Source organism: Lissotriton helveticus, chromosome 5_1 (assembly GCF_964261635.1).
Source record: "Lissotriton helveticus chromosome 5_1, aLisHel1.1, whole genome shotgun sequence".
Lineage (NCBI taxonomy): Eukaryota > Metazoa > Chordata > Amphibia > Caudata > Salamandridae > Lissotriton > Lissotriton helveticus.
In genome coordinates this window covers 539618414-539635325 of record NC_136065.1, presented here as the reverse complement: position 1 = coordinate 539635325, position 16912 = coordinate 539618414, and the positions used below count along the sequence as shown (strand labels likewise).

Sequence of the window (16912 nt, the reverse complement as noted above, 5' to 3'; positions counted from 1 at the left end):
TGTGACCGGCCCTAAACCCATTCTGCGTCACATCGAGTACGTCAGCTTGAAGTAGATGTTCCGAGAGGACCGCGTTGACATGCGCCTCAGTCACCTTAGCAGGCCACGGAAGGAGTGAGATTGGCCGATAACTCTCAGGCTTGCTACCATCCAAGTTTGGTTTCTTGAGAATAGGACGAACCATGGCTTGCTTCCACTTCAGTGGAACGACGCCAGATGTCAGCGACGTGTTGATCAGAGAACATAGCGGTGAGATGTCATGTACCGCTAAGTCTTTAAACACCGCTGGGCAAAGTGGATCCGCTGGGGACCCCGACTTCACTTGACGGGCCAATTTGTCAAGGGTTTTAGATGTTAAAGTAGGAAAAGAATGCAACCCCTCAGATGTTAACGGCTTAAGAGGTGGATTAGCCGGAGGAGTGGCCAACGGAAAAGCACGGTAAATGGCATTAATCTTTTCCAAAAAGAAATCCGCCAGTTTTTCACAGTGCTCGACAGAGCTCTGGTGGATCGTTGTTACCTTTTTGGCAGTAAGATCTTTCAACACCTGAAAAATAGCCTTAGACGGGTTCGAACTAGTCCTAAATTGAGCGGCATAGAAGGCGGCGCGAGTTCTGCACACTGCCCGGTGATACAATTTCACTGCGGACAAGTACAAAACTTTCTTCACGCTGTTATAGGATTTGCGCCAGGCCCGCTCAGCACGCCTACAAGAAACCTTCAACGCCCGCAGTGAGTCATCGTACCAAGGGCTGGATTTGCCGGTCCTGGTCTTACAGCATACAATGGGGATAAGAGTATCTAAAGCCCTGGTAACCCAATTGCAAAACCTGTCATAATCCTGATCTGCCGACCCAGTAATGTCGAATGAGTCGGTTGATAGGAGATGGAAAAACTCTTCCACCTTAAGTTTATTCCAGCGCCTTCTTGGAATAGGGCACACCACTGGCTTAGATTGTATAGCCGGTGTAGGGCAATGGATCTGTATCAAATAATGATCAGTCCATGCCAAAGGTGTGCAGCTGGAAATGCAGGTTTCCGTAAGATTGGTGAAATACGGATCGAGTGTATGGCCCTCTGAATGGGTGGGCTGTGATACCAGCTGAATCAGCTGGAGCGCCTCCAGATCTGCCATGAAACTGGACACCGTAGGGCTGGCTAGGTTGTCAAAGTGCAAATTTAAATCCCCAACGATGGAGAAGTTGGAGCACCCGGCAGCCATTTCACTAATGGCGTCAGGTAGCGCCGCTCTAAAAGCCACTTCACTCCCTGGGGGCCGATAGATCAAAAGCCCCGACAGGGTGAAGTTAGGCGTAATGGCTACCTTAAACATTGCACTTTCACAGCCAGAGATTCGTTGACCCTGCCAGGTACACAAATAACATGACTTAACAGCAAGGGCTATCCCTCCGCCTCTAGAAGCTCGGTTAAGGGTGAAAACCGAGTATTCCGGCGGGAAGGCCAGATTGACAACGGCCGCATCAGCATCCTGCAGCCAAGTCTCCGTCAGACAAAATAAATCAGGAGAGTCGTTGCCTAGCAGGTCAGAAATGTCTAGATGATGCTTGACAAGCGACCTAGCGTTTAGATTCCAGATGCTGATATAAGGCTGCGGAGTAACAGCCTCAGTAATATCATCCCCACAACTCCTAATTACGGGGGCTGGAAGAGTGAAACATCCGCATCCACACGTGAAAGGGCCGCATAGGGGATCCACCCGAGGCACGCCACAAGTCCCCCAAGACCGGTTGATGGCGACAAGACTATCTCTTGTGTAGCACCGCATGATGGAAAAGAGAATGGCCAGGAGCGGAGCCAGAGTCCAACCACGACCAGCGCGTCCTGTTGCGGACGAGCGCAGACGGGCAGGACTCTGGCACGACTCCGGCCACGCGAGGGCGCGCCCGCTACGCGATCCCGCTACGCTAGGGAGGAGCATTAAGTAGGCGTCCCCTCGCTGGCTCATGCGCAGTCAAGCGCTGGCGGAAGGAAGCTGCTCTGCCCCTCTCATTAATGGCGACCCACCCCAGGAACCAAGCCCGCCAAGCGGTGTGAGGAGGTTCATCAGATTATCATGTGGATGATGTCATCAGTGATGCCATCAGTGATGCCATTTGAGGTGTCATCAGTGATGTCGTCAGTGATGTCACTGACCATGTCATGACTGATGTAATATGTGACATCATCAGCAGTGCATTGCAGGGGCACAAGTTATAGTTAGATCAACTAACTACAATGGCCGAATTTCACTGGTTTTGTACAAGTGAATTGTGCAACTAACTATAACGTCCCTGAAACCTATGGTTTTTCAGTGAATTTCTATGGTTTTTTAAATGCTTATTTCTAACTGTAACGTCCCTGAAACATATGGTTTTTTAAATGAATTCCAAAGGTTTTTTAAATGCTAATTTCTAACTAGAATGTCCCTGAAACCTATGGTTTTTAAGTTAATTTCTAAGGTTTTTTAAATGCTAATTTCTAGCTATGCATACAGAGGTCTGACATATGAAGAACGAGGAAGAAAGGCACAGAAAGAAGCAAGAGAAATGCAGAAAGAGGCAACAGAAGTCCAGAAAGATGAAGAAAAGTGCAGTAAGAAGAAAGATATGTGCAGAAAGAACCAACAGAGTTGCAGAAAAAGGCCTTGTTGCAAAGTCATCCTGTGCCCCCAACTTTTTACTGCCTGGTACTGGTGGTGGTAACTGACTCAGACTAACCAGACCCGGAGCCAGTGCTATGCTGGAAGACATTTAGAATGCAGTGAAAACATCTACATACACTAGGGTATGCTATGGGTTGGGGTACCCCTGTGATTGGCATGACCTCCCCTGTACTGCCCTAGTACATCATAGTGTAGGGGGATTAAAACTACCTTTAACTCAGAGGTGCAGAAAGAGGAAAGAGAGGTGCATAAACAGGTAGGAAAGGTGCAGAAACAGGTAAGAGGGGTGCAGAAAAAGGTAGGAGGGGTGCAGAAAGAGGCAAGAGAGGTACAGAAAGAGGCAGGAGGGGCGCAGAAAGAAAGAAGAGAAGTGCAGAAAGAGGCAAGGGAATTACTGAAAGAAACAGAGGTGGAGAAAGAAGCAACAGAAGTGGAGAAAGAGGCAATTGAGGTAAGAGCAGTGCAGAAAGAACCAACAGAGGTGCTGAAAGAGGCATGAAGGGTGCAGAAAGAGGTAACAGCGATATAGAAAGTGGCAAGAGAGGAACAGAAACAGGCAGGAAAGGTACAGAAACAGAGAACAGGCGTAGAGAAAGAGGTAAGAGAGGTGCAGAATGAGAAAAGAGGGGTGCAGAAAGTAGCAGGAGATCTGCAGAAAAAAGCAACAGAGGTGCGAAAGAGGCAAGTTAGGTGCAGAAAGAAGCAAGTGAGGAGCAGAATGATACAATAGAAGTGCAGAAAGAAGCAACAGAGGTACAGAAAGAGGAAAGAGGGGTGCAGAAAGAAGGAAGAGAAGTGCAGAAAGAAACAACAGAGGTACTGAAAGAGGCATGAAGGGTACAGAAAGAGGCAAGAGAAGTACAGGGAGAAGCAAAAGAGGTGCTCAAAGAGGCAAGAGGGATGCAAAAAGAACCAAGAGAAGTGCAGAAAGAAGCAACAGAGATGCAGAAGGAGGCAGAAGTCGTGCAGAAAGAAGAACGAGAAGTGCAGGAAGAAGCAACAGAGGTGCTGAAAGAGGCACTTAGGGTAAAGAAAGAGAAGTGCAGAAAGAAGAAACAGAATTACAAAAAGAGGCAATAGGGGTGCAGCAAGAGGTAAGAGAGGTGTGGAAAGAGGTGAGAGAGTTGGACCAATAGGGAAGACGGGGGCAGAAAGAAGCAGGTGGGGTACAGAAAGAAGCAACAGAGGTGCCGAAAGAGGCTAGAGAGGTGCAGAAAGAAGCAAGTGAAGTGCAGAAAGAGGCAACAGAGGTGCAGAAGGAAGCAAGAGAGGTATAGAAAAAACAAAAGGGCAGAAGGCGGCAAGAGAATTGCTGAAAGAAGCAACAGAGGTTTAAAAAGAAAAAAGAGAAGTGTAGAAAGAGGCAAGTGAGGTGCAGAAAGAAGCGGAAGCAGTGCACAAAGAACCAACAGAGGTGCTGACAGAGAGAGGAGAGGTGTAGAAATAAGCAAGACGTACAGAAACAAACAAGAGAAGTACAGAAAGAGGCAAGAGAATTGCTACAAGAAGCAACTGAGGTTTTAAAAAAGCAAAAGAAGTACAGAAAGAACCAACAGAGGTGTGAAAAGAGGCAAGAGGGATGCCGAAAGACGTAGGAGAGTTATACAAAGAGGCAAGAGAGGTACATAAAGAGGCCGGAGGGGTTCAGAAAGAAGGAAGAAAAGTGCAGAAAGAGGCCAAAACATGCCTGAAAGAAGCAACAGAGGTGTAGAAAGAAGAAAGAGAAGTTCACAAAGAGGCAAGTGAGATGCAGAAAGAAGCATGAGCAATGCAGAAAGAACCAACAGAGTGCTGAAAAAGGCAAATGAGGTACAGAAAGAGGCAAGAGATCTGCAGAAAAAGGCAAGAGAGGTGCTGAAAGATGCAAGCGAGGTGCAGAAGGAAGCAGGAGAGGTCCAGAAACAACCAAGAGAAGTGCAGAAAGAAGCAACAGAGGTGCTGAAGGAGGCACGAGGGGTGCAGAAAGAAGGAAGATAAGTTCAGGAAGAAGCAATAGAAGTTCAGGAAGAAGCAACAGAGTTGATGAAAGAGGCACGAAGGGTGCAGAAGGGGGCAAAATAAGAGCAGAAAGAAGCAACAGAGGTGTGGAAAGAGGCAACAGTGGTGCAGAAAGAGGGAAGAGAGGTGTGGAAAGAGGCAAGAGAGTTGGTCAAATAGGGATGAGGGGTGCAGCAAGAGGCAAGAGAGTGGCAGAAAGAAGCAAATGATGTCCAGAAAGAGGCAACAGAGGTGCAGAAGGTTGCAAGATAGGTGCAGAAAGATGTAGGAGAGGTGCACAAAGAGGCAAGAGAGGTGCAGAAAGAGGCAAGTGAGGTGCAGAAAGAGGCAAGAAATCTACAGAAAAAAGCAACCAAGTTGCTGAAAGTGGCAAGTGAGGTGCAGAAAGAAGCAAGAGAGGTGCAGAAAGAAGGAAGAGAAGTGCAGGAAGAAGTAACAGAGGTGCAGAAAGAGGCAAAAAGGGTGCAGAAATACATAAGAGAGGGTACAGAAAGATGTAGTGCAACAGTAGGGAAAGTGTTGGATAGCGTAGGGGTAAAAATTACTATTCCCACTCCAGTGGGTGCAACAGTAAGGAAAGTGTTGGATAGCGTAGGGGTAAAAAATACTATTCCCACTCCAGTGGGTGCAACAGTAGAGAAAGCGTTGGATAGCGTAGGGGTAAAAATTACTATTCCCACTCCAAATAGTGCAACAGTAGGGAAAGCGTTGGATAGCGTAGGGGTAAAAATTACTATTCCCACTCCAAAGAGTGCAACAGTAGGGAAAGCGTTGGATAGCGTAGGGGTTTAAATTACTATTCCCACTCCAGTGAGTGCAACAGTAGGGAAAGTGTTGGATAGCGTAGGGGTAAAAAACTACTATTCTCACTCCAGTGGGTGCAACAGTAGGGAAAGCGTTGGATAGCGTAGGGGTAAAAATTACTATTCCCACTCCAAAGAGTGCAACAGTAGGGAAAGTGTTGGATAGCGTAGGGGTAAAAATTACTATTCCCACTCCAAAGAGTGCAACAGTAGGGAAAACATTGGATAGTGTAGGGGTTTAAATTACTATTCCCACGCCAACGAGTGCAACAGTAGAGAAAGCGTTGGATAGCCTAGAGGTAAAAATTACTATTCCCACTCCAGTGGGAGCAACAGTAGGGAAAGCATTGGATAGCGTAGGGGTTAAAAATACTATTCCCACTCCAGTGGGTGCAACAGTAGGGAAAGCGTTGGATAGCGTAGGGGTAAAAATTACGATTCCCACTCCAAAGAGTTCAACAGTAGGGAAAGCATTGGATAGCGTAGGGGTTTAAATTACTATTCCCACTCCAAAGAGTGCAACAGTAGGGAAAGCGTTGGATAGCGTAGAGATAAAATTTACTATTCCCACTCCAGTGGGTGCAACAGTAGGGAAAGCGTTGGATAGCGTAGGGGTTAAAATTACTATTCCCACTCCAGTAGGTGCAACAGTAGGGAAATTAAATACTTCATATATTATTTCAATAAATATAAATTAATATCTATCAAATATTATTTAAAAGTAATGACGAATTTAATATAATATAATAATTAATCAATTAAAATTACTAATTAAAATTAATTATTACAATTATTTAACTATTAATACAAATTAATTACAAATTAACAATTAATAATTTCACATTTAAAAATTAATTTACAATAAATTCTAATTAAATACAATTAAAAATTGTTATTACATTTACATAATTAGCAAATATTCAATTAAATAAAATTAATTAGCAATTCTAATTCAATTATTTAGCCATGAAAAATTAATTAACAATTAATTCTATAACAATACCAATAAATATGTTAGCATATTTAATTAATTATAAATAAATTACTTGCCACCCAATTCCCCCATAACCCCACAACCTGCTACAGAAAATAAATTAGTAAAATTAACATAATTAGCAATTAATCAATTAATTAAAATTAATTGCCAATTAAAAGTTAATTAATTACCAAATATAAATTAATTAACTAATAATTAAAAATGAATAACAATAAATACATTTACATATTTAATTAATTAAAATTAAATTACTTCCCACCCTATTCCCCATAAACCCACAACCCGCTACAGAAAATAAATTACTAAAATTAACATATTTAGCAATTAATTAAAATTAATTGCTAATTAAAACTTAATTAATTACCACATATAAATGTATTAACAAATAATTAAAAATGAATAACAATAAATTAATTTATATATTTAATTAATCATACTTAAATTACTTCCCACCCTATTCCCCTATAAACCCACAACCCGCTACAGAATTAAATTACGCAAAAATTAACAAATAACAATTTCATTAATTAAAATTATTTATAACATAAATACACACTTTTAACACACATAATAACATAAATATCACTATAAAAAAATTAATATTATCAAAAAATCAATAATTTTATTAAACTATATTATATACTTTGATATTTTAAATGTCTATATTTTTAACAATCGCTATTACATTACTTACCTTAATAACGATATTTTTGATGTCTATATTCTGTCCTGTCGATATTTTGTCCATTCGATATTTAAAACTCGATATTGTGTCCAGTCGATATTTTGTAGTCGATATTTTGACTGTGCACCATTGCAAACACTTCTTTAACTAGTAGTCGCCTTTCCAGAGTGGTGAAGAAAGGGTGCTGGGCCTCTGACCAGCGCTCAGGAATTCCGCTGTGTAGGATTTACAGGAGGTACCACAAGGGCTTTTTGGCCCCCAAAGTCCCTCAGGAGTAAATTGGAGTTCATCCCCATCCCATAGTCTGCCAGGAGGCGTGATTGCAGAGTGGTACAGAAAGGGGGGCATGGCCTCCCGAAGACATGTTAGCAATCCCACTGTGTGGAACTCACTGGAGGTCACAAGACGGGTAGTTGGCCCCAAGGACATCCTTGGGGGCCAACTACTCTTGAGGGCTAACTACCCCTCCTATTACCTCCAGTAAGTCCCACACAGCAGGATTGCTAAAGTCTCATAGCAGGCCATGCCCCCTTTGCCCACCACTCTGGAAACACGCTCCCTGACACGCTCTTGGGATTGAAGTCCCCTTCGCTGCTGGGGGCCTTTTATGGGCCAACTAGCCTACCTCTTACCTCCTGTAAGCCCCACACAGTGGGATTACTGAGAGATAGACACAGGCCACGCCCCTTTCTCCACCACTCTTCAAAACATGCCTCATGGCTCGCTCTTGGTTGGAGGATGAAGTCCCCTTTCCTCCTGAGGGTGCCTGGGGGCCAACTAGCCTTCCTGCTCCTCCAGTAAACTCAAAACAGCTGGAATGCTGAGAGTGCTCAAAGGCCACGCCCCCTTATTACACCACTCTACAAATGCAGCTCCTGGTACTTCTGGCCCCGAGTACCCCAGGGCCTGGCCTCACCATTGGGGACCTTGAGGGGAGCCCCAATGCCCCCACGGTCCCAGCCAGTTCCCTGCCTCCTGCGGGAGCCGGCATTGCTTTTGCACAAGGGGAGCTGCTGATATGCAGCTCTCCTTGTGCAAAAGCAATCTATTCTTTTGTTTGTGGTAGCGAGATGCTCTTATGTCCAAAAACCAAAGCAGAAGTTTGCTATGACAGGGTGGGAGCCGCACGGTTCCTGCCTTGCCATAGCAGACAGCAATGTCCTGGGGGTGGGCACACCAGGACATTGCAGGCCTTGGGGTGTGGCGGTCCCCAGGGCCATCAAGGGCTCCTGGAGGGGGGCCGTATTACCCGCACCCATCTTTTGGAAAGCCCCAGTTAGGCATTGGTCCCCGGGGCTGGGGGGCCGAACCATAAATAAACAGTGACCCAGGGAGGTGGTGGTCCCGGGGCAATGTGGGGAGGCTTGAGAATGAAGTGGTAAGTCTGAAAACATTTAATTTAAAAAGGAACAAAATGAGGGGGTTAATTTTGCCATAGAAAGTATGATTAGTGCTTCAGAAAGAAAAATTAGGGCACATTTTGAGTGACTTCTCAAAATCCTCTTCTATTTCATTAAAATAATTCTGACATGCAGACTGAAACATGCACTTTGAATACCAGCAGCAGACGTCCCTGGTGAGCAGTAGCTTTACTACAGTGATATAATGAGCAACTAGAGTGCTAACATTCAGAATTTATGGCAAATGTGTGTCTCATCTGAATGCCTTCGTGATGGAACCAAAGTAAACAAGCATTGAAAATGCAATAGATCTCGCCCTCGTTTAAGTTAAAGCCATTCTGTTTGTAATGAGGTGGCTTTTTAGCTTTGCTTTTAATAGTGTTTTTCAAACTTTCATGTAAATAACATGCATATGTATGCATATAGGCATATGTACGCATGCATTTATATTTGTATTTATATAGATATGCAGATTATATATGTTAATATATGTATGTATATATATATATATATACACATACATATATATAAATGCATATATATGCATATATATATATGTGTATATGTGTGCGTGTAGATAGACCGAGGCACAAGCGAGCAGAAAAACAAACGTGAAGAACACAAAGAGGGGGCAGGGTAGATACACCCTGACCCCCTAGGCCTGCCCAGGTGGTCCCACAAGGACCAAAAAGGCACACATTTCTTTTTTTAAAAAACGGGTCTGTTTTTTTTTTAAATTACCCCCCGGGGAGACCAAATCGCGGCGGCATAGTGATAAAGCAGTGTGGGGGGTCCACAATCCCCCCAACACTGCCCCGGGGACCGCCGCCCCCGGGGCAAAGCAACACAGCCCCTTGGCGCATACTGGAGGCTCCTGGTGGGCTACTTGGCCCCAGGGACCCCCAGTATGCAAGGGGAATTAGTTCCTATTCTGCAAACACGCCAGGGGTTGGGCTGCAGAGAGGTGTAAAAAAGGGTGTGGCCTCATTACACCTCTCTGCAATGCAGCCCCCTGGCGCATACTGCAGGTTCCAGGTGGGCTAGTTGGCCCCCAGGGACCCGCAGTATGCAAGGGGAATTAGTTCCCCCTCTGCAAACACGCCTGGGGGCTGCGTTGCAGAGAGGTGTAAAAAAGGGTGTGGCCTCATTACACCTCTCTGTAATGCAGCTCCCTGGCTTATACTGGAGGCTCCTGGTGGGCTAGTTGCCCCCCAGGGACCCCCAGTATGCAAGGGGAATTAGTTCCTCCTCTGCAAACGTGCCAGGGGTTGCGCTGCAGAACGTTGTAAAAAGGGGGCTTGCCCTCTGAACACCTGCCTGCAAAAATGTAGTAAATCACTATAAAAAAAATAACAATTAATAGATTTAAAAATTGTTATTTAAAAAACCTTCGAAATTCAATGAAAAAACCATAGGTTTCAGGCCTTATATAGTTAGGAATTAGCATTTAGAAACCTTGCAAATTCACTGAAAAAACCATAGGTATCAGGCCTTATATAGTTAGGAATTAGCATTTAAAAAACCTTGCAAATTCACTGAAAAAACCATAGGTTTCAGGCCTTATATAGTTAGGAATTAGCATTTAAAAAACCTTTGAAATTCACTGAAAAAACCATAGGTTTCAGGCGTTATATAGTTAGGAATTAGCTTTTAAAAAACCTTTGAAATTCACTCAAAAAACTATAAGTTTTAGGGGTGTTATAGTTAGCTGGACATTTCACTCATACAAAACCATTGAAATTGCTCCTCTATAGTTAGTTGTACTAACTATATTTCGCGCACCCGCAATCCACTGCTGATGATGTCACATATTAGATCATTCATGACATGGTCAGTGACATCACTGATGACATTACAATGACATCACTGATGACATCACTGATGACATCATCCACGTGACAATCACATACACCTTTTCATACACTATTACAATTTTTCATCACTCTTTGTAAAATACAGAGTATCATATTTAAATCCATTGTCACAGCAATACAAGTATCTAAAAATCCACTCAGTGATTCATAGCTGTATACACACATCTAATCACTTACCTGTGGATTTACTCATACATGCTGTCAATGAACAATAGAACACTATCAAAAATACTTATACACCTATATCGACATTAAACAACAGTACACATCCTATTCACATATGAAGTCCTACTCACTTATGCAAACAATGGATCATACTTACATATTTACTTAGCAAAACACTTATACAAACACCACTTCATCTATTCATTTAGATAGTAAGTCATACTTAGTGAATTATAAAATCAATATTACAAGTATACAGTTATCCATACAGTCACTCACACAATCATTGAGTCTTATGTATACTTATTTATATACAACAACTGACACATACACTGCCTTTTATTTTTCTAGTTTGTTTGAAGTGTACTATTGAGAAATATATTTGCTCATCACCACACCCATAAAGAGATTCACTCACCCAAACTGTTAGAACATGTAGTTTTAACTTCATATATCTACTGAATCAACTATTCACACATCTTTGGACAGTCACACACACCCCACCGAACCACACACACTTTCACACTCCCATTCAAATACTCAGTTAACTAATCAATAACTGATATAGACTTCCACATAGCTAGTAACCAACTGTAGAATCAGTTTACACAACAACTGACAAAGTGATACAGATATTCACACAGTTTAGTCACTATCCACTATATTTAGTGAGACATTATAAACTGGTCAAGTAAACAGTCAATTACACTGCTACTAAATCCTCCATCCAAATATTTATCTATATATATCCACTCATTCTTCAATGCAAATTGCTATATATATAATGCATATTTGAATTAACGAAGCAAACCACATTCACTGGATGATGTCATCAGTGATGTCATCAGTGATGTCATTTGAGATGTCATCAGTGATGTCACTGACCATGTCATGAATGATCTAATATGTGACATCATCAGCAGTGGATTGCGGGTGCGCGAAATATAGTTAGTACAACTAACTATATAGGAGCAATTTCAATGGTTTTGTATGAGTGAAATGTCCAGCTAACTATAACACCCCTAAAACGTATAGTTTTTTGAGTGAATTTCAAAGGTTTTTTAAAAGCTAATTCCTAACTATATAACGCCTGAAACCTATGGTTTTTTCATATATATATATATATTTTTCAACTGTTACACATGCTGATTTTTTTAAAGGATATACAGTAAAAGTCTTGCTTTGAAATGTCATAATACTTTAGTCATGTAAAGTGATTTTTTTTCTGTGATCGCAGCAAAACCCAAGCTTAGCTACATTTACAAAAACATTTTACGTCAGCACATTGTTTGCAAGTACGTGAATGTTTGAGAAAATCATTGACTATTTTAATCTGTGCATGATAGAATACTCTTATTAACTTCTAATCACAAATTAATTTGCCTACCTTAACTTTCAGTACAGAAGAAAACATTCGAGCATCTTCGGACACGCCTCCCAAGTATATGTTCTTTGAAAAGACTGGTGCATGGTCATTCGCGTCCAGAACATCCACAAATACTGTTGCAGTATTACCTGAAAAAGGGCAAAGATATCTTAATTGATAAACTAATAATCAGTATATATTATTTATCAGCAGCAGATATAAAATGGCCGCGGCGCCACACCTCTTCGTGGAAGAGGTGTGGCGCCGCGGCCAGGGCGACTGACGCTGGAATCTGGGGACCACGGTTCGATCCCCGGCTCCGGCGGCAGGTTAGTCCAGCACCATGTGACTCTGGGCAATAGCTCGCTTAATCTTCCTGACGGCCCCCCAGCGCCTAGAGACCCTTACGGGTGATTGTGCGCTTTACAAATGTGGACTTTTACTTTACTAAAATAACCATCAGAAAATAAAAGCGTGACGGAATTGTAGATTGATAAAGGAAGACTAAAGATCACAGATTAAATCACCTAAAGTTGAATTTCCACAGACATAATCTCCCCTTGATCCTATGGTCCACATAAATATCTCTGAAAACGTCCTCGCAAATACAAACAAATTATGGGCATCCTTTTTTTTGGTGTTGGTAGTGTCCAGGGTAGACGGGTAGCTAAAATTAACCCTGGAAACTTTGGTCCAGATTTATCAACTCTTTGCACCAGTGAAAAGGCACAAAAGGTGACAAAAACCTTTTTGGGGATATAGGATTAACTTTCCAGTTCAAAACTTATTTTGTACTGGAAATGTGTCTAAATGTAGCGCAAAGTAGTACTATTCATTACTTTTGTTATTTTTCAACATGAGGGTGTTCCCACGAGCGGTACATGAGTATTCTCATTCATGCAACTACAGATCTTTTTAATGCAATACCGTATCTTCCAATATTTTTAGACACAGCTTTGTGCTCTCTGAGGCAGGCTCAAATTATATTAAAAGGTTTCTTTTCTACAAATTTTTATAACTTTGCATGAGTGCTGTAGTGTACAATGCACATACACAGTAGTAAAGACTGATAGTCTAAACATCATATTTTGAACTGGAGAGGCATTCCTTGAGTACAAAATCTATGCTAGACTAACACACACAGATTTGAACTCTGGTGGCCTTGGTATTATTCACATGTGAGGACATTGAGAAGGTTTTTAATGAAATAATGGCGTTAAAGGAGCTTCTCCATGTTGTGTGTATGGAGGGTAACTCATTAATCACTGGGAAGAAAAAAGATATAAATTAAATACACTCAAACACCCTTGATACAAAGATAAAAAAAAATATTTTGTGGATAAGAGAATCCTTCTTTTTTTCAAAGTTATTGAGCGCCACACTATGCGCTAAAAAGGCTGCGCTGCATTAGACTGTTTTCATGATTGGAAATATATGCTCTTCATCATAGTAAGTTGGATACTCATCCGATTCAGTAGGTAACATACAATGCATACACTGTTTCTAGGCAAACCACCAAAGGAAGACTAATTGTCTTCCTCGACTCTCAGTTGGCTGTTATTGAAAGTCTTTCTTTTGTTGAAGAAGTAGAATTTACTTCATCTGTAATGGAAGACATTGTAATGCTGCAGGATCGTCCCTTTACCAACCACATTACTGCACCGGAGCAAAAATAGTTGCCGATCTCTCAGGTGCAGAGTTTGCACTTGGCAAGGGAAGAGGCAGGAGAGTATATATTATTGTCCTAACAGCCTTATCTCATCATGGCCTGTGTTTTTCAAATACTTCACTTTGTACCACACAAAATTGAAGTTCTAAAAATGATTGAAGTGGAGCACACAGATTAAGAATTACTTTCTGCACCAAATAGCTGTTCATGGATACATTCATTTATGGCCCATTACTTGAATATGTATCTAGGTTTATACATTCTTCTATCCAAATTGGAAAGAACTCCAATCCACGATTTGTTCTCCCTCAATGTTAATTGAGATACTGTGTCTTTACTGACTCCAGGCAAGAGGCACATAGTGAGCTTACTTTTGTCTGCTTGCTACATTTATCCTATGTCAAAATGTGGCAAGTGTGCTGTCCACCGTATTACATATGTATTAAATCAAATGCATTGCACAGGGGACAGGGCAGACAGCAAGGGCCAGATGCACTAAAATGTCATGCAACACAGTAAAACTTGCAGCACTGCATTGTATGAAAGAGCGAGAGCAGGAATTTGCCATGTCTGCTATGATACAAGGCATTCCTGCTCTCTCCTTGTGCTGGCACGCTCAGTGCAGTCTAGCACCATGACAGGCAACCTTGTACCATGTTGTAACAGTGTCCGATTTACAGGCAGGATTGTTTTTGTGCAGGAAGGGACGCATTCCATGACAAAACAATCCCCAGAAGCGTGCCTTCTTTTTATGCGTGCTGCATAATTAAGCACACATAGAATGAGGAAGTAACAAGGAGAAATAAACATGTTTCTCCTTGTTACACCTTACCTGGTAAGGTATAGAATTTTGATGCATTCCTCGGTTTACTAGTGTTAGTAAATCTGGATATACAGCAAAACCATGTGTCGATACATGGGAGCATCCATGCTCAACCCATGGAACCCCTTCCCAATGCAGAGTATTGAAAGCACAGCAACTTGCACTGACTTGTGTTATTCCAGATTTACTATGCCACACAGAGCCACAGAGGCATTCAGGGTGGCTCTGTGTGGCATGATAACTATGAATTAAGGGCTTTCATTGCCTTGCATCTCCTTGCGTGCCAATGCAAGCACATGATAAATCTGGCTCCATGTTTTGACTGAGTACCCTTTCCACCAAACCCTAAAACCTTTAGGCTGTCTGGAAGTGCTCTCAAGCGAAATTAGTGGAGTCTTCTTCAGCATGTTTAGCCAAATTTTAAAAGGTAGATTTTCTCACTCTGTCCTAGGAATGGACCCCAGGTGCTTCCTCAGACACCCATATCATACTTCCACACACTGGAAAAAGCTGTATATAGTATAGTGAGTGTGCTGGGGGCAATTGAAAAAAAATGTTTCTGAGCCTAATCAGTCAGCCACAGTGAGCCGTCCGTTAAGGTAAACCTGGCTCTCTCACATTATTAGAAATTTGAGTAAGACAGACAAGAACAGGTATTCAAAGCTTAGCCTAGGGGCTTTTCATAGGAATCTCATGTAGTAGAAGGCAGATGATCAAGGTTTAAATGAAACTCTGGTGAAGGCACTGACCCCCAACTGTGGCTGGTGTTACCGCAATCGTGTGACTGCTGGGTGATGGAATGTGTAACTGTCGGCTCGTGGTATTGTGACTGTTGGCTGGTCGAATATGTGGTTGTTGGCTGGTAGCATGTGCGTCTGTTAGCTAGCAGAACATGTGGCTGTTGGCTAGCGGTATGTACTGGTGTAGGCTGGTGGTAGGTACTGTGGTTGGCTAGTGGTATGTGTGGCTGATGGGTGGTAGTGTGTGTGCGGTGGTTTGCTAGACATTTGTATGTAATTTGGCTGATGACTGGTTACACAGTAGTAGTGTGATTGGTGTTTCCGTCCTATGGGCGTATATAAGAAATTGGGTTACTGGTTGATGGGGGTGAAACCCTTCTCACACAGTAGACACAATCCTTGTCAGGGTGAACTCATAAACAAACCCCAAATGAACCTTTGCTCACTCCTCAGGTAGCATGGCACAGAGCATTCAGACTTAACTTGGAGGCAATGTGTAAAGTATTTATGATGCATTTCAAACCGTAACATGATGAAAGCACAACCGGAAAATAATTGCCTGTTTAGAAAAATAGAGCAAAATCTAGTTAATAAAACAAGACGAAAATTTTTAAAATCCAATCTGTAGAACCAGAGATATGCATTATCAAATACTTAAGTGAAAATAACACCAAAAAGCTCAAAGCGACACTCGTGGCTATCTGGTCCTGCATGAGCAGGAGAAAGTCACACGATAAAGCTGAACATGATGAAGTGAAGTCGGATACAGGGGCCAGGTTAATCCTGCTGAAAAGTCGAGTGCAAAGAGTCCTGTTCAGAGTGAAGGAGGGTTGCGGAGGAGTGAAGAAGATAAGTGGACTGTCATAGATGTAGCATGAAGAGCAGGCCTGGCATCACAGATGGTTGTTGCTGTAGGGTGAAGATCCTGGCGTTGTTGTGAACGGGCAGGCTAGAGCTTCGCAGGGGCACTCGCCGCAAGCGGTCAACGCTGTACCATGAAAGGTCGGGATGGCAGAACTATGCGTTGGTGGGCTGTGCAAGGGTTTGGGGCCAACTGCCCTATTTCATGTCACGAAGAGCCCAAAAGCTACAATTGAGCCTCTCTGAGGCCACACCAAGGGTCCCGGACCTGAAGTGCATGACTTTGGGGATCAGGGGCTTGCTCCAGCAGAATCTGGGTGCTGGTTCTGGTGGTTGAGAGTCTATTGTGTATCTCTGGCTCTGAACAGGAGGCCAGGGTACTAACCCTTGGAGTCACTCTGGGAGTCCTGGGTTCAGGTACAGGTCCAAATACCTCTGATTCAGGCAAGAGGGCAGAAATCCAGGAGGCAATAGTCCAGCAAGGCCATAGTCCAGCAAGTTAGCAGTTCAGTAGTCCAGCAGAGTGGTAGTCCTTTCAGCAGCAGAGCAGTCCTTCCAGGCATAGTCCCCACAGGTTCATAAGTATACTGAAGAACTGTTTCTGAGGTCCAATAGCTATAACTGGTTATTCTTTGAAGGTGTGGGAAGCTTTTAGAGGTTTCCTCTTGAAGTCCCAAGGCTTCCTGATTCACCAGCCTGGCTCCAGAATAACTGCAGGGAATATGCAGCCCTTTATTTGGTGGCAGGAAATAGAATATTCAATTGTAAGAAGGACTGTGCCCTCCCGTCCTGCCAGCGATGGCCCATCCAGACACTACTATGCTCCCTATTGTGTATGGCTGTCTAGGATTTATATACAAAGCCCAAGT

The 16912-nt window shown here is 42.7% G+C and overlaps 1 protein-coding gene across 1 annotated transcript in view; it reads right to left on the bottom strand.

Annotated features, from left to right (window-relative positions):
• The window catches only part of PCDH15 (protocadherin related 15), a 2579312-nt gene that overhangs the window by 365390 nt on the left and 2197010 nt on the right, over positions 1-16912 (bottom strand). Inside the window, exon 26 of the mRNA XM_078642873.1 lies at positions 11972-12099. Within this exon, the coding sequence (XP_078498999.1) occupies positions 11972-12099 (128 nt within the window). The remainder of the gene's footprint in view (positions 1-11971; positions 12100-16912) is intronic.